Below are 23746 nucleotides of genomic sequence, written 5' to 3'. Positions count from 1 at the left end.
CGATGTTGGTACTGCTTCACGAAATGATCTTTGGATAAACACCGTGAACAATCACTTTGCACTCAATTTTCATTCGGAATTCTCTTGCCAGCCTTTGTTAAGTTTCGTCTTACTATCAACTATATATTACCCTCTACACATTCTCTATGCATATATATTCCAAACCCGAACGGCGTTCCAGGTATAATCGCTTCGACGATGGGTAGGGTCTACGATGAAACAAGGAGCTAACAGAGACTGATTGTTTCCTAGGTTCAGATTTATTACAGAATCAAATCCACTTCAAATCGAACATATGTGCCATTTGTCTCATAGTAGTCGCGCGCTATACCGACAACTACGAATGTCCATCCCATCATTTCATATGGATCCTGGAGTAGGAAATGAGGGCCCTCATTATTGAGATGTTCGCCCTCTTAGCCGAGAATGAAATGACTAGTTAGAAGCGGAGATCTGGCGCCAAGTCGTTTAGGAGTATCAACAACACGACGACCCACCACGACACTTACACTTTCCATTACGCCTTTGGACCTCGTACCGATGATACGCCTTCTTAGCCTCACGCTTATTTAAATCAACCCTGAGCACCTACAATCACCCTGGTCGAGGAAATGGGCGCTGTCCGCGCAGAAGAATGTTGTTATTGTGGTTTTGAAGTAGACATTTTCTCAGGCATTGGACAGTGAAGTAGGCCAAAAACCTAACCGTCACCACCCCCACGCAAAGACTTGGGAGTGACAGATTGCAACTACTGAACGATGAACTAACCAAATGCCACATCTAGATAACATAAGCCAGGGCCCCTCAGGCTCACATTGTGTCTCTGGAATTCTTTTTGTTTGGCCACCACCCACCTATGTATCTAGGCGGCATAAAATCTCACTTTGCTCTTGCCTTTCATTCAGATTATCCTTCAACGGCGCTGTGGTAAATAGTACTGGGATATCAGTCTACCTAGTTTCAAAACTCAGTGTTTCTCATGATTGCATAGGTGAGTGTCTGGTTAGGGTGAGAGCCCCTCTGGATCCTTCCTCTTGATGGTGTCTATCTTCGTAGGAAACAGGAGTTAAGATCTCCGCTCCGTCAATCTTCTCCTCTTTTCTCCTTCCTCTTCTCCTTTGATCCATATTCTCACCCCCTCTCTCTCCTCAAGATAAAAGAAAACAAAGGTATAATCCCTTACCCGTATGACGAAGGCTTCACTAACACTAGTCAGCTACTTTCCGGTTTCTACACACTTTATTTCCGTCTGACCTCAAGGCGCGGAGTAATTAAGGTCAAAATTCTCACCTCTATGGCCGACACTTCACTAACACTAGTTCCTTCACACACTTTACAGACTTTGCGACCATCCTACCCAGCAAAGAAATTCTCTGAAACAGCTCGCCAGAAGTGAGACACACCCCTCCTATCAATTTATCGCCCCAACTACGTGTCAAACACAAAACTAACAACCATAAAGTGGGAGATCAACCTATCCAAGCTCCGACGGAACGCCAGTTGGACTTACTGACCGATCTCCGTTAGGCAGTTAGTAGCCGGGCATCTAAAAGGTTGCCAATTTTTAGGACATGCTGACAAAGAATATTGGTACTCTTATTTGAGGTTTCTGATTCCGATGTCCTAGGAGAGTCTCAGGTAAATACCCAGAAATATATACGTAGAAATTTACCTTAGCTACCTTCTCATTCTGTGCCTACTACTCGTCCTTGTCCCGCAGTGCAAATCGAGTGTCAAGGTAATGTCTGCAAAATAAGTGCTGGCTGGTTGAGTCAAATGAGTCGTTTAAGGTTTGTGACCATGTATAGAAACGATGGTGTGGCCCCTCCTTCTCATTGGATGAACGCCGTCATCTCTATCTCCGCATTATCACCGGAAACTGGAGCTACCTCGATTGCCCCCGGTCCAATCCAGGCGTATCAGGATTTGATAAAGATTTTTCGAACAAAGCTACCTGTCGTCGAAGAGCGACAGGGTGATCTGTACATTCGTGGCGGGATAGAACAGATTAACACTCTGGCACGCGAGGATCTAGCATTGCTTTCCAAAGTCTTGACATACGAGCCGTGCCTCCCTAATGATGAGGCTAATAACATTGGAGATGATATTTCACACTTTGCACACGTTTGAGTCGTTTACTTTTTCTCGTATTTCGTCCATATCCGGTTTTCTTTGACTAGAAGATGTCGACCCAAGTACAGAGGCCAGGACAAGACCAACTCCGGCCAGCAGCTGATGGTAGAATTAGCGACACTTTCTCTCGCAATACGGTGGGTCTTCCGTCATCTCACCTGAATACTGATATGCTCATGGGCCACTAGTCGAGGCATGAGGACGGCCAAGACGAATCCTAGACCCTGAGCGTAATTTTTGGTCACTGTGCTGGTCATTTGTACACACCACGCAACCAAAAAGCTCCCTGACACTTGTAGCACTAAGTAGATCCAAACCAGCGGACTAAATCCTCTGAAAAAATGCGTAAAGCTGAACTTTGTAACCCAGCAAGAGTAAATGATTGCGAAAGCGGAGCTATAGGCCGCTAGCTGAGCGTTGCAGAGAAAAAGAAGACCAGATTTCTTCATAGATCTCTCAATGCACAGGCTAGCTAGAGCAACACAAACTCCTGCGAGGAGCATTGCAAATGCTCCATGCACCATCGCCTGGGTTTTCAGCTCTTTCGGACTCAATTTGGCTGAGCCAGATCCAAGCTGAGTCAAAACAATGCCGAGTGCCATCATGGCAATGAAGAGCCAGTTCTTGGGGGCATATCTCTGGTTCAATATCACCCTCGCAAAAAGAGGCGTTAAAATGGTCTTGAGCTGGGACAAGACAAGGTAAGGAATAAGGTCAAGAGAATGTGCTCCCACACTCTGTAGAATGGTAGCCGCAGTGAAAAGTAATGCCGACACGGTAGCGTCACTCGAGGGACTAAATAGTGTAGCCCGGAGGCCCTCTCGCAGAGATGGGGCTGTGTCTGTGTCTAAACGCATCACACAAATTGTAGAAATAGTGAATTTGAATATTTCAATCAGGATGATGCCAGATAAAGAATCAAACCTGTCATTATTTGTAGCCGGTTGTGACTGGACTTTGTGCTGCAACTAAAACCCGTCTTAGCTTTCATAATTCAGGTTTCTGACCATCGCACATACTATTATCGATGTCATGTTTTGTAGACTCAACTAAGATGCATATGTTAGACAGTAAGTAGAGAATTAGAGTGCTCCACATACCAGTAGGAGAGTCATGTACATCCAAAATCCCACATCCTGGTTAGGCCGGAGTCGGATCCACCGACCCATCTGCTTCGGAACTTGGCCATGCATGAAGGCAGAAAGGGAGCATAGGTACCTCGTAAACAATCCATCATGCAGTGGGGAGGTCTAAGCTTTATGGAGCTTTCTTCGGTGTCCGCGGGATGCCGGTTTCTGGAATAACTTGATGGAGCAGCTCAAAGCGGGCCGTCAGGTGCATCCTCCATGTATTTTATCTCGAAGTGCAGGGTTATGCACGTGCTCATCCAATAATTTGTTCTATCACGTATGATACAGCGCTATACAATACAGTATTTGCAATACCAGTTATGGTATGTATGTAATTTTAAGAACGAATCCTAAGGTCAGACAACGCCTAGGCTCGCAACAAGACTCAGCCGGGTTATAATTCCCCACTGTTCTTATATATGGGACGAGGCAAGAAAGTTAGTCGGCCGAAAGACCCCGAATTCTGGCGTTCAACTGGTTCCGTGAACCATGACTTCATACATAGAGTTCACTAGCGCCTATACTTAGACTTAATTAAGACACTTCAAGATGAAACCTAGCCCTGAGGTTTGAATGCCTCTTTTCTAGAGGTACACCGTACGTATTAGGAAGCTATTGGGCGGCGGTATGTCCAATAAGGATGCTCTGGTCTTACGAATTTTGCTTGTTGTAATCTTTTCCTCGAATGCGATGCTTATGGCTCATTGATTTTATTCCAATGGTTGATATATTCTGGCAATCAAACACGTGGTATGATACCATCAATTATCAGCTAATGAATGACTCGCTTAATCTCCTTCACGATTCGTGTAGTCTATCGGATTGATTGGAACGCCCTCTCGTAACATGCCAATACGATCACTGAAGTCACAAGTCGTTCTCAACCTTGAAGCTGGCTTTTCGGCTGGTACTCTCATTACTAGTCGATACGGATATCCTGGACCCTGAATTCTCCTTAGGCAGCAGCAGTGTCCGTAAACATTTAAAGTTATCATGCCAATCACTGTCCACCTTCTTTAGCGGGTTTCGATATTGTCCTCACTTTGCTAGGAGTTATGGCGCGAGGTCGACTTCGAGTGTTCCTTGTGCTTGTATTTGTACTCATTCTCGCGTGTCTATCAGCTCCTTCAGTTCAGAGACTATACCATCTTTTCCGACTACCGTTCATATGGCCCAACTCTTCGGCTCAAGCGATCATTTCTCAGCAACGCGATCATTTTGATGTGACCTTTTCGTCATTCCCGGCCAATTACTCCACGAAAGATGCGGGCTTGCGGCCGTTGGTTCCAGCGAGATTGCACCATATTCACCTCGGACCAAGTGCTCCGCATACAGAATGGCTCGCAGCCAGGGCTGATTGTCTCAGGCACCATGATTCATGGGAAGCTTTCTTCTGGAACGACAGCAATGCGCCGCAATTTGTAGAGGAGAATTACCCTCACCTCTATGATATGTGGAAAAGCTATCCGTTCATGGTCCAACGTGTTGACGCTCTACGTTATATGGCGTTGGAGAAGTATGGAGGTATGTTACCCGTGAAGTTGGGATATGTGCAGCCAGACTGGTAGACTGACGATAATACTGGTATTAGGCGCTGTTCTTGACTTTGACCTGGCCTGCAAACGTTCCCTTGAGCCTCTTCGTCAGTTCAACTTCGTCGCACCGGCTGCCCACCCCGCGGGCTTTTCAATTGGCATGATGCTTGCCTCACCCAATCACCCCTTCGTCAAATCCCTGGTCGACAGTTTACCTACGTTCAATCATGTGTGGCCGCTTCTGTCATATGTGACAATCATGTTCAGCACTGGCTGCCACTATGCCTCGTGAGTGTCTGCAATGATCTACGAACCCCTGTCTGTATTGTTATGACTGACCAGATGTCCGTGAAGAACTGTGTACACCCTACAAGAAAATCGATCGGATTTTCGTATTCTCTCTGGGACTCAGGGTAACCCAAAAATGCATATGCTGAACGGATTTGTCGATACCCCCCTCTTCCGCCATCTTGGCTCCTCCTCGTGGCACACCAAAGACGCCCGTCTGATTCTCTTGCTCAAGGATATCGAGCCGAAGATTATCTTACTTGCGTCTGTAATTGTCACTGGAGTCTTGGTCTCATTGTTGTGGTGCTGGCGTGTGGCGCGACATCGTTTGTCGTCACGACGAGACGCCGAATCCAACTTACGAAGCCCTTCCCTCAGGCCTTCGCATAAGTACATGTAGGCAGGCCTTTTTCTATGTATTATACTTATTCTACACATTTTTAACTTCACATTCCAACAATTAACTGATATATCTATTCAAGTACATGTAAATCATGACATAGAACCTTTCACAGAAGACTTACACGCCATTTATTCCATTAGTCGCGTGCTCGGGATTGTACCTGGGACCTGATGCTATCCTGTCCTTTCCAGTGTGTTGAACCACATGTAACGGCTCACCACTAAGTACAGTACTCTGTCCCAGGAATACTGGCTCTCATGTTGGCCAAAGGCAGCTCGTGATTCAAGATATGTCTGCCACGAGCTCACCAAAAGTACTCCCTCCTTCCCTGTCTCTCGTACGAGCGACCGACCCACACTTTCAGGGTTCGTTGCAGGTATAAGGAGGGCTTTAATGATCTTCCACAAGAATGGGATGGTGGAGGGTATCAGGTCGATCAATGATGAGTATTTTCGGAGGAGCCCAATACTTTGCAGCGTATATGCCGGGGGTGCATGCTCGTTGGTCACAACATAGTTCCTGTGTTGTTAGAGGTCAACCGACGTCCATCAGATTCAAAATAATACCGTAACGATGTCGGGACAAGAAAAGGACCGGCCGAGTTACAAACGTACCTTATGCCCGCACTGACAGCTCTATGGTTGATATGACCTGATATTCCACCATGATCGAATGATATGATCTATTTATCGCTGTTAGGACACAGTATTCTGCTGGCTCATTATTCAAGAGACACTGACCAGGTCCGCCTTCCATTTTTCTATGTATGGTGCGATGATATCTTGAACCAACTTCTCATCCCACCATTTCTTCGGATTATCCTGAAGGTCAGGATGGTCTAAGACTACGCAGTGATCTTGGGAGATCCCCAAGGCAGCACAGCTCTTATGAATTTCCGTTTGGCGTTGTTCACCAATGCCATTGTAGTTCCCTGGTTATTTCTCAACCATTAGATTATGTTGCATTACCTAATCAAAAGAAGCTACCTAGTCCACTTACCAGAGGAGATCACCAACAGGGATCGTGTAACATGGGGATCGTGTCGATGGTAGAGAATGCTGGGGCTAAAGAACAGAGTTTCATCATCTGGATGCGCCGTGACGAGTATCGGCCGGCGTGCATGTCGAAAGGTGTCAGGAACAAGGCGTGGGTCATCGGCCAGATAGTAGGCAAGCATGAAATACAGAAGAAGCGCCCATATTACGACCACGCTGACCAAGGCGGCTAGGATTGCGGGCCAGCCTTGTGTGAGAACCCGGCGCACTTGTCGCTTAAAGAGACGAAGTAAAATCATCTCATTAGGGCAACAGCCGTTAAGAGGAAAGGACTAGGGGACTGGTATGTACCGAGTATATTCAGTAGGATCACGAAAAAAAGGGGGGGGGGTTTGACAGCCTCAGCCCAGTTGTGGTGAGAGGTGGTATTTTACCACGAAAGCGAGTATTCCTTGATTCCCAATTTTCCTTGGATCATTTTTAATTCCAGCAGTTATTCTTGGTGTATTACCGCGATTTCCCGAAGTTACGTACAAGGTTCAATGTGTCTCGGGCTAAAACCCGAACTCGAGCACGGCACGACATCGACTCTTTTCTTTGGCTTGCGAGTAACGTTCCAGAAATTTCTAGCCCCCGGCCCTTAGTTGCATAATATTCTTCCTGGTGCAAATCTATGGTTTTTATATTTCTGCCAAATAACTGGGTAATGCACCCCTAACACGGCTTATACCAAGCCAGAGACTCGATCATTACCTCGATGTTATTAGGCATAGTTTCTAGCAGGTGCTCTAGATGTCTCATATCAATGTTCTGCCCTGCTTACACTAGGCAGTAAGGCTGGGTGGTGGGGTGTAACTAAATAATACGGTATTACAGTGGGTCCTTGTATTTTCTGTTCGATACAGGTACGGCTGACAGCAAATCACAAAATGGTTGCCTGGCGAAAGGATCGGAACCCTGATCCACCTTTATCTTCCCGCTCCAAGCTTATATACCTCATGGACCAATTGAAAACCAAGGAATGTCACAGCCTACATGCTAAGCTCTTTCAACCGTCTCCTAAGGCATATCCACATAATAGGGATCCCTGATCCCTGGGTTCCCGTGCTGTCTGGCAGCCTATCATTTCTCGCTTTTCCTCGCAAGGCTTGCCTAAAAAAAAACTTTTTGCCGTTCCTTTTTCGTTGCTGTTTCTTTTCCCTTTCTTTTCTTTTTCTGTTTCTTTTCCCCCTTTTTTTTGCAGGGACTTGGAGGAATCGGTTTTTCTTCCGGTTTCAGTTCTGCTTATGTAACTACAGTTCAGCGGCTGAAATCCGAGGTACAGTGACAGGTCACAAATTCCACCCCAGCGACGGGCAGACACCTCTACGTGGTGCTGGGGACCAGTACTCTGGCAGTTGTTCGTGTCTCCCTCTGTCAGGGGAAGCCCTCTTCTGTCTAAGACGAGGGCCGGAGGTGAAATGGAGGTGTTGTGGTTGAACCTCATCCCCTCAACTCTCACCCCTTTTCCTTCATCGGTTCTCGACACTCACAACGGCTGCCGAAATCAAGGGATGGCTAAGGAACTTCTCCGCCATATCGCTAGTGCCCTACATAGTTCAGTCAGTTCAGTCAGTTCAGTTCCAGCAGTCAAAACTGAACTGAACTTAATTTGGTAATAGACAGTCTATCAATGGTGAGGGTATCAGCCCTCCTCAATCTCGTCCTCTATATAGTACTATCGTAATACAGTACAAGTCTCAACAATATCCTCTTTCACAGCATTTCGGTGCCCAGCCCCCATCCTTTTCGTCGACGAAAACACCCTCTCAGATTCGGCAGACATCAGTGGAATCGATAATACATCCATTGCCATCCTTGACAGACAAGGGTACATTGTACGGTTCAATCCTCACCATTGTGCAGGATTGTCACAGCGTTCTGGAGGTTCATTGCAGTAGTCCTCATACTCATCCCAAGTAGCCTGAGAAGCAGGGCCATCGTAAAAGTCCGGCGGATTGAGAAATCGATCGAACGCGTAAGGTTCACGGCGTAGTGAATCATCAAATAGACTGAATTTCAACGTGTTGTGTGTTGTTAGTTCACATTACGCCCACTTAACGGTCGTCAAGTTGGCCTGAAATGCCCAGACCAAGGTTGGTAAAGAATGTTTGCTTTAATGGGACCGAGGGAGCTAGTCATTCCGTGGCCACATCTTTTATATTGTACATATTACCCCGGACAGTGTCAGATAAGAATTAAACCAAGCCGGCTGGAACCCTGATAGCCTCAAACCCATCTTGACCAGGCATTCTTTCTTCAACAAGGACTTCGAGTCCACGACGTCCGCAAAAGCCGTCATTTCCAGCTTCGCGTTGCGTGGTCCGAACCTCACCCTGCTGTCCTTCACCATCGCCCGGTACCCAAACAGTGTCCATGACCTTTTGGCCAAATACCTCGGTGCGGCGAGGGTTGTATCGAGGAAGTCCAACCAGATGGTTCAAGGCGTTGTGAATGAATGGGTACAGTCTCTCGAAACGTCGAGTGATCCAAAGCCACGAATGGCTTTTCTCGTCATAAGCGACCCGAACGAAGGGATTGATGTATGATCCTGAGACTTTGGATTCTTCTGAGACCGGTGCTGCGCTCTGTATGTCTGCATGAATGATACAGCACTCGGAGGCATCCCAAAATATTTCAGAGTCTGCGCGAAATCGAACAGGATTCAACCCCTGGAAAAAGCGGGCATCAAATGCAACCATACCACCCCAACAGCTGCGGACGCGGACGGCATCTCTACCCTCTAGCACGTCTTGTCTACTCTGCCCCCTCCCCGCGGTAGTAAACCAAGGGTAGAAAGGTAGGCCAATTCCATAGCCTTGTAGGTCGCGGGTTGCGTAGGTATCGTAAAACTTGAAGGCGTTACTGAAGTCCATTGCACACGCAGCTCGGTAATGCGCTACACCATTGGCGTCGGCGTTTGTGCAGAATAGAAGCTGTAGGGCTTCGACGGGGTCGAAAATAATATCGTTCAGATATAAAAGTTTGTCGTATGTCGTATTGCCATTTTGTAGTGGTTGCAAAGCACGGTTTCGGACTTCAGCCAGGTAATCAATGCGCCTGATGCGCGTTTCTTCTCCAGGGATGGTCACTCTCGGTAATCCTCTTAAACTGAGACCTGGCTCTGACACGATCGACTTGTCGCATCTTACATGGTCCGTTAGAGCGTGAAGGGAATTTTCGCCTTCTCGCCCACTATTGTTTTCGTATATGCTGAGGAACACATTTTGCTCCCCGAGAAGTTCAATGAGCTGGAGAAGGGCCTGTCCCCATTTGCCGCTGGCAAATTCCCCCTGTGGATCATAAAGAACAGCAGCAATGAAGACCTTCTTGTTCTCGATGTTACCGCGTCCTTGATACCCGCTTCTCTGCACTTGGTTTCTGAGCGTCTGGTAACATGGCGGTAAGTGGGTATATGATGGCCAAAATAGTGCAGTCAGGCAGATCAGAAATAGAAGTCCGCTGAGTAAGGTTTGAACGAAGAAAAAACCCCGGCGTCTGATTCTCAATCCAAAAAGCACACCCAAGGCCTGGGCTAAGATGAGGAAAACGCGGGTTAACAGCGCGGTCAGCGTTTTCCTTGTCCAACGGAGGGCGAAGGTGTGATGTCGCCATTCAAAGCCACGCAGGTCACGTTTTCTCCGGCCAAGCAATGACTCGGAGTCAAGCTCATACCCATCAGACTCGACGCTGGCGGGCATGTTTAGTGTCGTAATGTCCAAGCGCTGCCTAAATCCAGAGTGAGAGATGTTGATCACGTCTGACGCCAAGACAATGCATTATCCGTTGAAGGTACTTGTCAGACTAGGATATGGCTCCCCTTAGGCCCTAAACAGGAACTGAGGTTTTTGTTATATGTCAGAATAGAATGAGGCCCCCCTAGGCCATAAACAGGAACCTTAGTTTTTGTTGTGGTCTAGTGGTAAAATAGCCCGTATTTTTTCAACATTATGGTTTAGTGGTAAAATAGGCTGTATTTTTTCCCACAGTACTATCAACCCTCTTGCGTGTGCTGAATCTCGCAAAATACACATCATCCCTTGGTGATCCAAAAAATATATCCGAAAATGTGGACTTAAGTAGAAGCCTATCCTTGCTTCCATTATTATGTATTACCTACTGGGAGTAATCATTATAATAATCTTACATCGTATGCAGCTGGGGTGCCAGCTATCATCTCAAAAAATCCAGTTATGAGGTACTTTTGACCAATCCCTGCAGCGCCCGAAAAAGGTGCGACAAAATTTGCCGTACTCAACAAGAACGCTAGTTTTTCTCCAGGACCCTTGGGCATGGTGAATTAAGCGAGCAGAGGGATCTGTAACAGGCTTCGAGCCCATGTTTCTATATTGACCTCTTCCCGGGCTGCACCTAATTAGTACATGGACAAGCCAGGGGTACTCGAGCAAGTTTGGCGGCGCTGAACATACCTGAATCCGGTAATCGGCAGGACGAGAACATCACCCACTAATTTGCTTAGTCCTCCATCAGTTAAGCCGGATAGAGAATTCCACCGTAAACCACAGTCGGTTTCCAACCACCCTCGAGCGGCATCCGTGAATGCGACTGGCCCGGTGAGGTTCAATGGGTCGATATCATAGAGAGCTTTTTGAGATAAGTATGATTGGAGCTGCCCTCCATTTTTCTCAGAAACCGCCTGAACGGTTGCGAATAGACGGTTAATGAACAATTGTAGAATAGGATGCCCGGGCGCCCAGGCAAATGACCACTGCGTCAGTTGGATAGGGTAGAAGTAGCCCATACGCCAGTAGAGGTCACTGTCAGGTAGGCAATCCGCCTCAAGACCAACGATAGCTTTGACAGGCTCGGTTGAGTTGTACGCCTTCCCAGTCTCCGGATCTTGCCAGGGCTGTAGATCTGCAGGAGCAACCCATTTTGACGGAGGTCGAGTAGGTTCGGTGTCCATATCACCGTACTGCTTTCAGTCAATCTTCTGAAGCACCTGGATAAGTCTAGTGGGTAAGGGGAGAGTGCTACTCACGATGCCTCCAATCCATTTGGAAACCAGGATACGAAACACGTCTGATCGCTCCACATTGCTCGGCAGTGCATAGAACGGACTCTCTATCTCCGGCTCAAAGTGCCGCATGAATTGAGCGATGCCAGTGTCATCCCACAGAAAGTAGGCCATGTTGCCACTATCAACGGCTGACAACCATGTTTCTGCGCTCTGGCGGAATGTATCTGGCCATTGATCGGGATTTGTATCCTTCCATGTTTGGTGGATTATCAGAGGTATGGCAGAGTGCGGAACTTGCCTCTCTGGCAGAGATCTGGATGCATTGAGAGCCAACGTGGCCGCGTCGATGATGTTCTCAACAGTTACGCCAGATCCCTCTACCCAACCTGGTGGGATGTGCCAAGCTGCTGATGTTAGCAAGAACGCGGCCTGTGTAATGAAATGTGAAACGCTAATTCGTACCTCCACCATCCCCCTTCTGGCCAGAGACGTATCTTGAGAGCAGCGGGTACTGAGTCACTTCAATTGATGGGTTGTGCATCTGCCAGTGTAAATGCCAAGTGATGAGACCGACTAATGCCAATACGATAACCGCCCGACGCCGAAACTGCCGGTACGATGCCATCATGCCCAATTTGGGACCTGTAAAACACACGGAAGGACAAAGGCATGTTCTGAATTGAGATCAATGGCTTCATATTAGGGGCCTATAACGCGAAATACAGCTAGTTATATATGACGAACTCTTTGGTAATGCCTTACCGTATATTTGCAAAGTTCTGTACTGTATGGTACATTGGTTACATCGTTGCAATTCTTACATATAACATGCCGATACCGCTAGCCTGGCACAGAACCGCATAGAACCCTACAGTGGCCAGTGCCGCAACCCCTTTCCAGGCAACGACGAAGCAAGTCCTGACATGGAACTAGTCCGAAATGTAATCTAATCAGATCCCTTTTCCACAAGGTTGAAAATTTTCTACCGATTCCATTGGTCACTGGTCGCGCAAGCGGAACTGGCTCTCGGTTGAAGAAGCAATCGCAACAATAGACAGCCCTGGCACATCGAGATGCGATTTGTTCGGACAATTTCTCCTCAGCAAGGTCGGTCGGACTGCACTGTCACTGGAAGGAATCTTTGGCATGTCTCTCATGCGCATCCATCACCCACGCGCGTCCTGATCCCTTCTACCGGAGGGAAGAAATTTTTCCTGGGGTGGCTGAGTCCTCCCCACAGGCTAAGGAAAGGGGCGATTAACAAAGAAAGTTAATAGATCCTTTTCTGACCATGGGTCAACTCCGAAACGGGCCCGATGCAGTAGAAGTGGCCCCATTCCGGAGCACAGTACGATTTTTTGTTGCAGGACTTGGTACTCCGTATTTGCGTCGGTTGCAAGCGAAATCATTCTGACCAAAGGCCACTACTGTCTCTGTACGAAGTACACTTTTTAGGACCCTCGCTACAAGCACATACCAAGCAATATCAAGGCAGAGGATAAGGCGGTCTTGCCGCGCCTTGTTCAAAAGGCTTCGTCCAGATCCCATTTTACCCTTTATTGCGAATTTAGTTACAATGATCAATCAAAACATTGTAGGTCATGACGATGAAAGACTCACCCAGTTGCGGGTCTGTAGGATTCGGCGAGCTTGCGCACTCACGGATCCAACGCGGATTACGAGAGGCCAACGGATACTACGAGTATATCGCAACCAACTGGCACCCATTCTCCCCCAGCACCTAGAAGCGGTGGACCGATTCTTGTAACCGAAATTGGCGGGAATTCATTGCTTTGATCAACATTATAGAGCTGGAGGAACGTTCAGATAGCCAGTTACCTGGCATATTGGAGGACTGAGGGAATGCAAGGACTGACTATCGGCTTAAAGTTGCTTGGTGGTAAAGCCCATCTTGCTGTTGGCGTGGACTCCGAGAGCTTTATATGATCGGATGCTTGCCCTCTAGTCCGAGGAGTCAGATGGTGATTTACTAACACTGTCGGAGGAGCGAGAGGTGAACTTCAACTTTTGCATATCTCAGTTATCTCGTTAATGGCAAGCCGTCGCTAATTCGTATTAAGCTACTTGGTAAAGTTCTCCTCGTAATAGCCACCAAATCTAGCCTGCTACTAAACACAAAGCCGCTGATCAAGGCGGTCATCAAACTATCTCAAATTGTATAGCCGATTTTCTTTGTCTTAGCCGGAACTTATTTATCAACTCACATCTACCTCGCAATTGAACCTTCTTCACGTCACTTTGCTTTCAATTTTCCCCAACTTTAATATTTATATATGAGTTGAACTTTTCGGCCGAGGAAGGCGTTATCCGCCAAGGTCGTGCTCGTGTGGCTGCCTATATACTCCAGACCCCATGGCCTTCCGATCTAGACGTGGTCTGAGATCAAGGCATTTTGGGGGGAGTGGGATAAGGACTTCAGGAGGCAAGGCCTATCTCGCTGGGGTTCACATTAGGAGAGGGAAGGACCTTTCTATACGAGATGGGATTATCCAAGAAGGGTGCAAATGCCGCGAAAAACTGAATGATTCTCGGTTATGATGAAATTATTGAAACTATTATAACCTTCTACAACCTCTTCTCGCACGCACAGCTCCCATCAGATCATTGACTAGAATAGTAGATATGGGCGACTATCGTTGACCTGATGCTTGGTCTATAGGACCAACAAGAGTCAGATATCACATTCTGGGCTATACAAGGAGTGAAGAACCATCGAACTCAATACAACGCTCTAACCGTGAACCATGACCTCATCTCTCCACTGATCATCTCGACTTCACTATATAACAACTATCAAATGTCCAATTCGGTATAGTTTGACCAGTGAGTTCTAACCCCTGTGCTGCGATCTAACTACATTTAAACGGAAAGCTGACAAAAGAAAACGCTAGGAACAGCCGGTCCACCTACAAAAGGAGCTGGAACAAGTACAAGTCCGTGCTACGAGATGGGCCTATGCTGGGAGATGAATCTTCCCTAGGGCATCTCAAATCATACACGCAGTGGGAATTCTAATAGCCTTCACCTATCACGATGTCCCCCACCGTACATGTTTTAGGAATTGGAACAACGAACGCAGATAATTCCGTAGGAGACTCTCTATCTGCTGTTCAGCAAAGAAGACTATCGTGCGGTTAAACGAACCGACCGAGCTCGGCTCAGCTATCTTGGCCACATGCACTCCTTAGGCGAGAATCCCAGGAAACCTTCGATTATCGTCAATTGCTCATTCCAAGCCAATATTCACTCCCGCCAGTGTACTTTGAATTAGTATACAACGCACTGGAAGAGAGATACACGATCAGGGATTAGTTGGAGATGATACCAGTCGCAATGGCTGCTTGGTACTTTCCTGAAATGAGTCTGAGTGCTTCAACAGCATCAGACTTCGTGGTACCACAGAGTTCGAACAGAAATGCCTAATTATGGAGAAGGACCACATGTGCGGTTATAAGCCAATCCATAAATTCACTGCGGTACACAGCATGAGTCTACAGGTGTGCGACCAAGACATGGATTCCACCCAAATCTACGCTGCATGGTAAGCCAGCGAGCCTCAACGCTTCCGAAGCGAACAACTGGTACATAAATCCGCCAAATGACTGGAGACCTTCACTAAAGCAGTAAACAACTTACATTTGGCGAAGACTCCGCTGACGGCCCGTCCATGCCGGCCTCTTCATCTCTCCTGAACCATCTCGAAACCACAGACCATGGCACCAATGCCCACAAGCGCACTTAGGCAGACCGCCAATACTCGACCGCAGGTGGCAACACAATCAATCGCTCAACTCAACCGTGACTCTGTGGTATCGAAGTCTCTTCCGCTAGGACCTCTATCCTGTGAGATGTTCCGGGAAATGAGTAGTTTTATGGAGCAAAATTGCCTAATCTCAGCGCCCAGCGATAGGTAGCTGGAGGATTCAACTTATATGCACCTCCAGCCGACTAGAATGGCCCACTCATACTTGCAGATGCACGATGTAGGAGACAAGGGGAACTATACGCCAGGTGCAAAATTTGAGATGGGTGTACACCCATCATTAGAAGTCTGCCACAGTTTATTTGCTCTGAATATACGCCAAATGGCCAACCAATCTCAATTAAATGGGGATACTTATCCCAACCGTCAAGCATGAGGATCTTCACAGGAATGGAGGTTCTCCCGCGAGATGATCGCCCTACCTGCCAGACAGCGCGTTAATCGAGCTTTGGAACGCGAGATTTGGAGAAAATTCGGTTAACAATGTTCAACAAGAGGAGATACCACAATTTGATGAGGCTGGGAGAGCCATCATTTGGTATGAGACACCCCATGAATACAGAGAATTTCCAGTGTGCTCAGTATCTCTACATTGTAGTCCCTGGGCCTCCTCTCTAACAGGAATACCTCACCCAGCTACGTAGCATGGTGATTCCATGAATTGTACCAAACAAAAGAAATGGTTACGAGGTGCACAGAAGGAGCTTAAGACCAACAACAAAACCGGAAGTTTCCATGGCGCGTGGTTGATTGCAAGCCCAAGGAATCCAAGCGAAACCCAGCTACTGTCTTTATTAATGCAGAAACAGAGCAATCAACCCATATTGAAGAAAATCTGAAAGTAAAGTGATGTGAGACAATTCTACTTGTGAGATCGATGTAAGACCATGAGGCCTCTATCTACTGATGAGAGACAACCCTGAAATTTCAATAAATCCATAAATCCAGGAATGCATATTATTACTGTAAATTCAACCTTCAAGGATACTCTGATAGGTCTGGAAAGCAAGCAATATCCACCACTGGCGGTCAAATTGCCAACATCCGTTCCACCTTCTAGGCATCCTCAAACGACCTGCATCCATATGGCCCGCTCTTTAGCGGCATCCTTTTCCTCTTCGGCCTGCAAATTGTTCAATTTTTGGTCAAGAGACGTCAATTGTCGGTCTATGTTTTCCAACTGGTCTCGATGAGTATAGTACCAATATGGATTGGCAGCCATAATAGCTTCCTTCTCGTCCATAATGCCCTTGGCCTTCTCATCTATACCCTTGCGGGCCCGAGCTCGCCTATGTGCACGATCCGTAAGGTTTGTTAGCTCCTCAAGTTGCTCGTTGTTGGGAGTCGGGATGGGGCGAGTCTCAGCCACTTTATACTTGTTAGATCTGTGCTCGGGAGGTGGGAAAGGGTTTAAACTCACTCGTGAAGATGTAACCAATGTAGCTGTTGAATTGGTGCCCTCTGTAAGTTCGATGGATAATGATGATGTTTAATCTGCAATGTAACCAGAGTCGTAGTCAGCTCACTGTCTCATCCTAAATATTGGTCATGGGCCAAGGGGTCATACCTTGCTGATTGTGCCTTCTGGATTGCAGTAAGCAAGCAATGTGATTGCTGAAGAAGTTGAAGAAGTTGAAATGAAAATGGCTATTTATAATGTGATATGATTACCACCCCTAGAGGGAAATAGTAGTGCTATTGACTAGGTATCTGTCGGATTTCATAGCTCTCAACTCAACGTCTACAACTGTCTACTCAATCAAGGATTTCATATTCCACAATGCACCTTGACGTAATTCCTCCTAACAGTATCATTGTCATAGCTAGAAGCGAGAGACATAATCTGAAGCAAGATCGATCCCCGCTTCAGCCCAACATAAAAGACTTGCCTTAGAGTTCCACTGATGGAGTACAAAGAGGAACGGTTCCATGAATGCATTCATGCATATTACTACTGATCAACAGCATAATATCCGGGAACCAAGCATTGCCCATCATAAGCGGCCTAATTATGACAGAAAGGTCATCATTTTTGGCCCTATTAACATTTTTGTATTTTCCCAGCTAGAAACTGCAGATAGAAACTGGATTCAAATTCATCTCCGCTTCCGACCACCATATAAGACTAGCATGAGACCTCTAGCCGACCTGTTCCCATACCTTGCTCTCTGAGGTGGCATCTTGCTCTTCTTCTCCCACCATGTGACTCAGTAGTCGATTGAAACGCTGCAATTCCTCATTCATGGCCAGTAGGAGGTGTGGATGAGTGTGGTAGCAATCCGGGTTGGCGGGCATAGTGGCTTCCTTGTAGTTCATGACCCGCGCTAGCTCCTGGTGTATCTCTTTCAGATCACGGCCCCGAAATTCTGCTCGAGCTCTGAGTTCTGAAAGCTCCTCGAGCTGCTCGTTGCTGAGCGTAGGAATAGAATGAGTATCCGCCACTTTATATCTGTCAGCTCAGTGTTCGAAACATGGGGTACAATGGTTTATCTCACTAGCTGGGATCCTGCTGTTGTTGGGTGTAAGTTGGAGTGGTAATCCTGCAATATAACCAGGGTCGTCGTTAGGTCGATATTTTGTCCCAGATCTTGGTCATAGGCCAAAGGATCATACCTTGATGGTTGTTGCTCCCGGCTTTGCAGTAAGCGTGCAAGGTGGTTGCTGAGGAAGTTGAAATTAGAAATTCTAGGTAGGATCTTAAATAGCGATGCAGAGACTGCGTCTTCGTGAATTGCTATTGTCGTATACAGAATGAATAGAGAGATGCCAGTGCAGCCTAATGACTGCCATTCAGGCAGCGATAGCCATAAGATAATCTTATTAATACTGTAATGAATTGAAATCTAGTCACAACGTAACACAACATCGGCATGAGCCGTACTTAATGTGAAGGTTGTATATGATAGAGGGCTGATATAGCAGGGAGATCAATGAGAAGTAAGCGCAAAGTGAGCCTAATACAATAGGGCTCTACTGCCTGCTACAGTTCAAATATAGCAGTTTGCTCTACAGTCACCTGTCAAGTATGCAGAGCGAAAGGGTACATCCAACTACCAGTGACGGTGGAGGTACTCAGGGAGGAGTGAGAGAAATAAATAAGAAGAGAAATCACCCTAATGAGGAGTTCAGGTTCAGGGGATTTCCTGGCCGATCGCTCCAACCATTTCTGGAGCTCTAGAACCGCGTTAGCTGCAATGAAGAAGTGGGGGAATCACCAATGCTGTCCGAAAGCCTAAGTGGGAAGTAAATGCTAAAAGTGCAGTTTTTTACTTTGCCAATGTTGGTTTCAAGCTGTTATTATATTCATGTAACGGTTTTGAAGTCGAGTCAAATAATCAACATGGAAAGGGCAAATGTTAGGTATATTCACACCAAGGTACGAATCAACGAATACCATGTTATATTGAGAACCAAGAAGCCGCACTAAAACCCCACAACGACACTTGCGAAGAAGCTATCTGTAACAAAGATAGGAGAAACAAGACCAGCATAATCTTCACGGACGGGAGCGGGTTTGCTGGACACATTGGCGCATCAACGGCCAGTCTTCTAGAGGGAGTGACCGAGCAGAGACGCTATCTAGGAAAGTACTCCCAATCCACCGTGTACGCTGCCGAGCTCAGCGGTATTGAGATGGCACTCGCCAAAACCAGAACCGACAACGAGGGACAGGCTCGAGAGGTGATCATTTTCTCTGACAGCCAGGCTGCCATCCAAGCAGTCCAAAACCCACAACGACCTTCTAGCCAATACGTGCTCGCACTGATATATGATCACGTACGAGCCATCTGGTCGAGACCAAACCAATCAACGAATATCACTATCAGGTGGATCCGTGCGCACGTTAGTGTGGACGGCAATGAATTTGCCGATAGAGAAGCAAAAAGTGCAGCGCTCCTTAGTACGAGGATGGGAGTTGCGACCGGGCCGGATAATCCGATAATCCGACTCGCCGCCAGCGAATTTAGAGAGCGGTGGGAGAAGCAGTGGGAGCGGGAGATGACCTCCGCCCCGACAAAGCGCTTGGTGTAGGCGCCGAACAAGAAGACACTCCGGCTGTACGAAGGACTGTCGAAACCACAGTGTGCGATCTTGATCTAGATGCGTACAATGCGGATTGGACTTCGACACTTCTTGTTTAAGATCAAGGCAGCTAAGACTGACCGGTATAATTGTGATAAGGGCTCACAAACACCAAGACATATTCTTATGCAGTGTCCGCAGTACTTTATTCCGCGTACGAAGTTGTGGGAGCAATTATGGGATATTGGGATCAACGAGATGGATTACGACAAGATCGTATCGAACCCGCAGGCCACCCGCTACGTGGTCAACTTCATACACCGAACAGGTCTCCTCCAACAGTTCCAGGATATAACACCCGAGGACGACGACGACGAACCGACAGGCCTTACGGCAATGGAGCTAGGTGTGGAAGACGATGGGTATTAGCCGTTGACGACAGATGATGCTGTGAAACGAGAGCTCAGCCAGAGTCGACGAAAATGCCAATCAGCTGGCCAGGACAACGTCACCATCAATTGAAACTGAGGTAGGGGAGGCTATAGAGAAAGAAAGAGAGAGAGAGAGAGAGAGAGAGAGAGTGTGTGTGTGTGTGTGAAGTGAGGGCTGGAAGGTGGAGGTGCACTCTCTCTTTCTCTGTACCCTCCCCTGCCTCAGTTTCAATTGATGGTGACGTTGTCCTGGCCAGTTGATTGGCATTTTCGTCGACTCTGGCTGAGTTTCTCGTTCTCACAGTATCATTTATCGTCATTGGCTAATACCCATCATCTTCCACACCTAGATCCAAGGCCTCCAGGCCTGTCGGTTCGTCGTCGTCACCGAGGTACGAAGCCACCCCCACACAGGAGCTGTGGCTTGGAAATACCAAGATATATCATTCATCATCCCTTCATATCATTTATTTCGACCACCTTCCTTTCTCAGAGCCGACTAGCCTACGTCAACTCTCAACCTAGACTGTCCATCAACACCCCAAGCAGTCATTCAACCTCATTATTCTACCCAACTAGCGGACTTATCTCATAAAGAAATGACCTGCGCCACCAGGTCACCTTCTCCAGAGAAATTAAGCATATTGTTTCCGCTTATCAGACCAATATAGTAGTCCTGTCCTATTCTAGGTGGTCGATCTCCCTGTATGTATTACTCGCAGCGTGGTTTAACATCTTTTGTACCTCTCAGAAGAGCAAGTAGTGATGTTGATGAGTGTTTTAGTGTATGACGTCGCCGTGCTCTTTGTCGTACTTTGCCTTTTCTTTTACTCTGCTTCGATGGATTTGTGGTGGCCCACTGCGTTGTCAGCAACAGCATCACCATCAGGGTCTATAGTTCTGCTCTCCGTTGGTTGAACGTAATATCAGGGATACCCTGGCTCTTCGAGTCCTTATAAGGAGACTATGAGCGTAACGGTTGAAACACGCAAAAATTTCGACGCATAACGTACAAGAAATAAGTCGAGGAAAAGCCAATCTTAGGGGCGCACTGAATGGTAGACCAAGCCGCTGTTTTAGCAACCTTAGTGGCACACCCGCCAAGATCAGCAGGGAAGATCGAAGGACCGATCTACCTCATCTCACATGGAACTATATACAAAGATCAGGGAGAAGTTTATCATTTCTTATGTATATTGTTAAAAGCAAGATGTACCCGGAGAACAGAAATGTATGTGGAATTGGGTAAAATAATCTTCAGTCCACTCAGTGGAAGAAAGTACATAGTAGAAAGTAAAGGGGTGATCAGACCAGTAGCAGCGTCCAGTGCCTCTGATCTCAGATAAAGCCAGAGATCTCGAAGATCAGTTTCTGTACATCGTAGCCGCCTGCTGCTATACATCAAAGTTCAGGCGGAGTACAACTCAGCAGCGGGGGAAAAAAACCCTCTCGTTCTCACGCCAATATTTTGTGGCGGATATTTGAGGATAGGATGAAACGTCGAGCGATCGTCCCAAGAGAGAGAGAGCATTTGTGGAGGAATGGGAAGAAAAAAAAAAAAAACCGGAACTCCATTACTCAGAAGGACCCAGTGCCCCCATGAAATTGAGAAAAAAAAGTATCGAAATTTAGCCGAAGAAAGAGAAAGGGTATCGCAAAGCGTAGAAGAGGGGAAGAATCGTGTCAAGCGTCATTGACACTTGGAAGCCAATAGATTTCATTAGACTGGGAGAAAATCAGTAAGCCTCCGCCAACGCGTGTGGTCTGTGAGAGTACATACAGCGAGCAGCTCCAGCTCCAGGTGTCAGAGAGGGGGGGATAGCAAAGTCATTGGGGGGCGATGGTCGACGAGCGAAACGGGGATCCACGTCTTCATAGTAGTTGGGTCCGCTGTTGTTAGGTTGCAGAGATTGCCCCGGCGGTCGCGGGGACGTGCGAGGATCATTTGCACTCCAGCCTGAGCGAGGAGGAATGTAGGAGCTAAAGATAAAAGGTTAGTGGTCAATTTAGTGACGTTGTTTGTAACATTTGACTTACCCAGGTCGACTATACATGCTTGTCGGGCTTTCAGGGACGGGGCCGTTGATTTCAGCTGAGAGCGTTTGTGGTACGCTGCTCATTGGTGCCTGGGTCGACTCAGGCATATCGTACTGCGTCCGATGTTGCGGAGTCATCTCAATGGCTTGACCTACCGGCTCCGGTGACACGGCCATGCCAATGGGCCCGGGAGATGGCTGTCGCATCTGACCCGGCGGTCCATAGTTACGAAGGTCGTCTATATGAGGCGACACAGATCGGCCATATCCGTCCAAACCGGGGTTGGGGCCGCCAGGACCGGGCCCATAGCCGACTGGGGGTCCTCGAGGTGGCATCATTCCACCGCGACCTCCACGGCCTGGCATTGGCCCCATGTAGCCACCCCGGGAGCCGGGGGAAGGACCGCGAGGAGGTCCCATGTAAGGTCCTCCGCGTCCACCTCGAGGAGGATATCCACCTCGCCCGCGTCCGTTGAAGCCAGGCGGCGCTCCTGCTCTTCGAGAGCCCATGCTACCGTCGGAATATTGGGGACGAATGCGCGGATCGGAGGGATTCCGTGACACTGGACCAGCACCGTACGGGCTCGGTCCCTGAGGCGGGATGTTGGCAAATTCATCATGCGCAGCGCCATAGGGGGCACCGCGATGGTCCGGGGGGGCAGGGATATCGCTCGTTGGTGCCCGCGAGTTGAGAGGCGTGCGATCGTCATCACTATCGCGTGTATCGGTCTGGAAGGATGCGAATGTTGGGCCCGAATCAGAGTTGAGAGAGTTCGACACAAAGGCTTCCTTGGGTTCGACGGGAGCCGGAACAGGGGCCGTATCCACAGCCGCAGTGCCATTCTGTCGGTTGTAATAGTTCTCTCCGCTCATCTCAGCATTTTCCGCGATCCGGCGCTTCCTTGCCTTCCTGCTGACAAGGGTTCGGCGCATGGCGCATGTGACGACTCCGCAAGAGGTGAGGATGATGGTCGCGACCAGCACAATCCAACCACCCCATCCTAGGTGTGGCACAAAGAGCAAGATATCGACGAGGAATGCGAGCAGAGTCACGAGGAGTGTTGGTAGCAACAATATGAGGAGCGCCAACAGGAACCGCGGCGAGTGGGAGGGCGCATGGAAGTGGGCCGCGATCGCCAGGCAGAGGCAGATGAGGGTTAAGAAGGCGGCGACTGGGTGAATGATGAGGATCGCGGATAGTGACTTTCGAGTACCGGAAGGGAGATTGAAATCATCGCCGGTGCTACTTATATCATCTGCATGGAATTTAGCGGAGAGCAGGCAGAAACGTAAGGGGGAGACTTACTGCTCGTGTATCCCACATGGATATTTGTACAGGTATCACCCTTGCAATATCCAAAGACACCATAGTCGACATCTTTGAAAGTTGCTAGAGGAATTCCCGTGACAATAGGAGTTGAAAGACATGAGAGTAGCAAAAGCGCAAATGCGATCAGCAGCAAGATGGTGAGGGGTGTCGCAGGCTTGAGCAACATGGTGAGGGGAGACCCTAGAGGAGGTCAACCTTGTGTTTACTTCCAGGCCAAAGAAGAAATCAGGTAGAAACAAAATAAGCGATTATTTTTAATGGCCTAATGGCACACGCGACGCAAGAGTTGATGATCTAGCACCGCATTGGCAGGGGACATCTGAACCCGAGATCGAAACAAAAGCTTTCAAGGCAAAGAAGTAGAAGGGAAAAAGAAGCAAATGAGGGGAAAAGCCAAGAAGTTAAGAACCAAAGGAAATTTAAAGAATCAAAAGCATAAAGGAATAAAGGAATGACAAGAGTGCAGATAAGCCATTGGGGGGAGAGTCTGTGGAGAGAGGAGAGAGGAGGTTTGGATATCTGGCCTCAGGCAGCAGTCAGATGATCGCACTCTATTTCTACGTCTGATTCTCTCTACCATCTACATTACTCGGTCATTTCCCAATTATATGAAGCTTTCTACCCTCTCTTGATCTTCT

At 47.7% G+C, this 23746-nt stretch overlaps 9 protein-coding genes across 9 annotated transcripts; 3 read left to right on the top strand and 6 right to left on the bottom strand.

The window, feature by feature from the left end:
* Window positions 1-1800: 1800 nt before the first annotated feature.
* On the top strand, window positions 1801-2130 carry N7537_009281 (uncharacterized protein; the record flags this gene model as incomplete). Its single annotated transcript, XM_056900335.1, has 1 exon — window positions 1801-2130. The coding sequence occupies one exon, from the start codon at window positions 1801-1803 to the stop codon at window positions 2128-2130; it is 330 nt and encodes a 109-aa protein (XP_056749003.1).
* Window positions 2110-3326, bottom strand: N7537_009280 (uncharacterized protein; the record flags this gene model as incomplete). Its single annotated transcript, XM_056900334.1, has 4 exons — window positions 2110-2232; window positions 2292-3101; window positions 3153-3182; window positions 3234-3326. The coding sequence occupies 4 exons, from the start codon at window positions 3324-3326 to the stop codon at window positions 2110-2112; spliced, it is 1056 nt and encodes a 351-aa protein (XP_056749002.1).
* A 992-nt stretch (window positions 3327-4318) lies between these two features.
* N7537_009279 (glycosyltransferase family 32 protein) lies at window positions 4319-5486 on the top strand (the record flags this gene model as incomplete). Its single annotated transcript, XM_056900333.1, has 3 exons — window positions 4319-4787; window positions 4855-5086; window positions 5153-5486. 3 exons carry the CDS (start codon window positions 4319-4321, stop codon window positions 5484-5486), a joined length of 1035 nt encoding a protein of 344 aa, XP_056749001.1.
* A 176-nt stretch (window positions 5487-5662) lies between these two features.
* Window positions 5663-6783, bottom strand: N7537_009278 (PIG-L family deacetylase; the record flags this gene model as incomplete). Its single annotated transcript, XM_056900332.1, has 4 exons — window positions 5663-6008; window positions 6104-6171; window positions 6230-6420; window positions 6489-6783. 4 exons carry the CDS (start codon window positions 6781-6783, stop codon window positions 5663-5665), a joined length of 900 nt encoding a protein of 299 aa, XP_056749000.1.
* Window positions 6784-8721: 1938 nt separating this feature from the next.
* Window positions 8722-10224, bottom strand: N7537_009277 (glycosyltransferase family 69 protein; the record flags this gene model as incomplete). The annotated part of the gene is made up of 1 exon (XM_056900331.1): window positions 8722-10224. The coding sequence occupies one exon, from the start codon at window positions 10222-10224 to the stop codon at window positions 8722-8724; it is 1503 nt and encodes a 500-aa protein (XP_056748999.1).
* A 477-nt stretch (window positions 10225-10701) lies between these two features.
* On the bottom strand, window positions 10702-12175 carry och3 (glycosyltransferase family 32 protein; the record flags this gene model as incomplete). Its single annotated transcript, XM_056900330.1, is given in 5 exon segments — window positions 10702-10894; window positions 10954-11459; window positions 11526-11908; window positions 11967-12146; window positions 12160-12175. The coding sequence occupies 5 exon segments, from the start codon at window positions 12173-12175 to the stop codon at window positions 10702-10704; spliced, it is 1278 nt and encodes a 425-aa protein (XP_056748998.1).
* A 2775-nt stretch (window positions 12176-14950) lies between these two features.
* On the top strand, window positions 14951-15267 carry N7537_009275 (uncharacterized protein; the record flags this gene model as incomplete). The annotated part of the gene is made up of 2 exons (XM_056900329.1): window positions 14951-15066; window positions 15150-15267. 2 exons carry the CDS (start codon window positions 14951-14953, stop codon window positions 15265-15267), a joined length of 234 nt encoding a protein of 77 aa, XP_056748997.1.
* A 1087-nt stretch (window positions 15268-16354) lies between these two features.
* N7537_009274 (uncharacterized protein) lies at window positions 16355-16822 on the bottom strand (the record flags this gene model as incomplete). The annotated part of the gene is made up of 3 exons (XM_056900328.1): window positions 16355-16656; window positions 16709-16749; window positions 16815-16822. The coding sequence occupies 3 exons, from the start codon at window positions 16820-16822 to the stop codon at window positions 16355-16357; spliced, it is 351 nt and encodes a 116-aa protein (XP_056748996.1).
* A 4640-nt stretch (window positions 16823-21462) lies between these two features.
* On the bottom strand, window positions 21463-23274 carry N7537_009273 (putative pH signal transduction protein PalI; the record flags this gene model as incomplete). Its single annotated transcript, XM_056900327.1, has 4 exons — window positions 21463-21467; window positions 21523-21722; window positions 21780-23034; window positions 23085-23274. The coding sequence occupies 4 exons, from the start codon at window positions 23272-23274 to the stop codon at window positions 21463-21465; spliced, it is 1650 nt and encodes a 549-aa protein (XP_056748995.1).
* Window positions 23275-23746: the final 472 nt, after the last annotated feature.

The sequence above is a fragment of the Penicillium hordei genome (assembly GCF_028827395.1).
Source record: "Penicillium hordei strain IBT 12815 chromosome Unknown utg000005l_segment0_segment0, whole genome shotgun sequence".
Classification (NCBI taxonomy): domain Eukaryota; kingdom Fungi; phylum Ascomycota; class Eurotiomycetes; order Eurotiales; family Aspergillaceae; genus Penicillium; species Penicillium hordei.
This window is presented reverse-complemented; position numbering and strand designations above follow the sequence as displayed.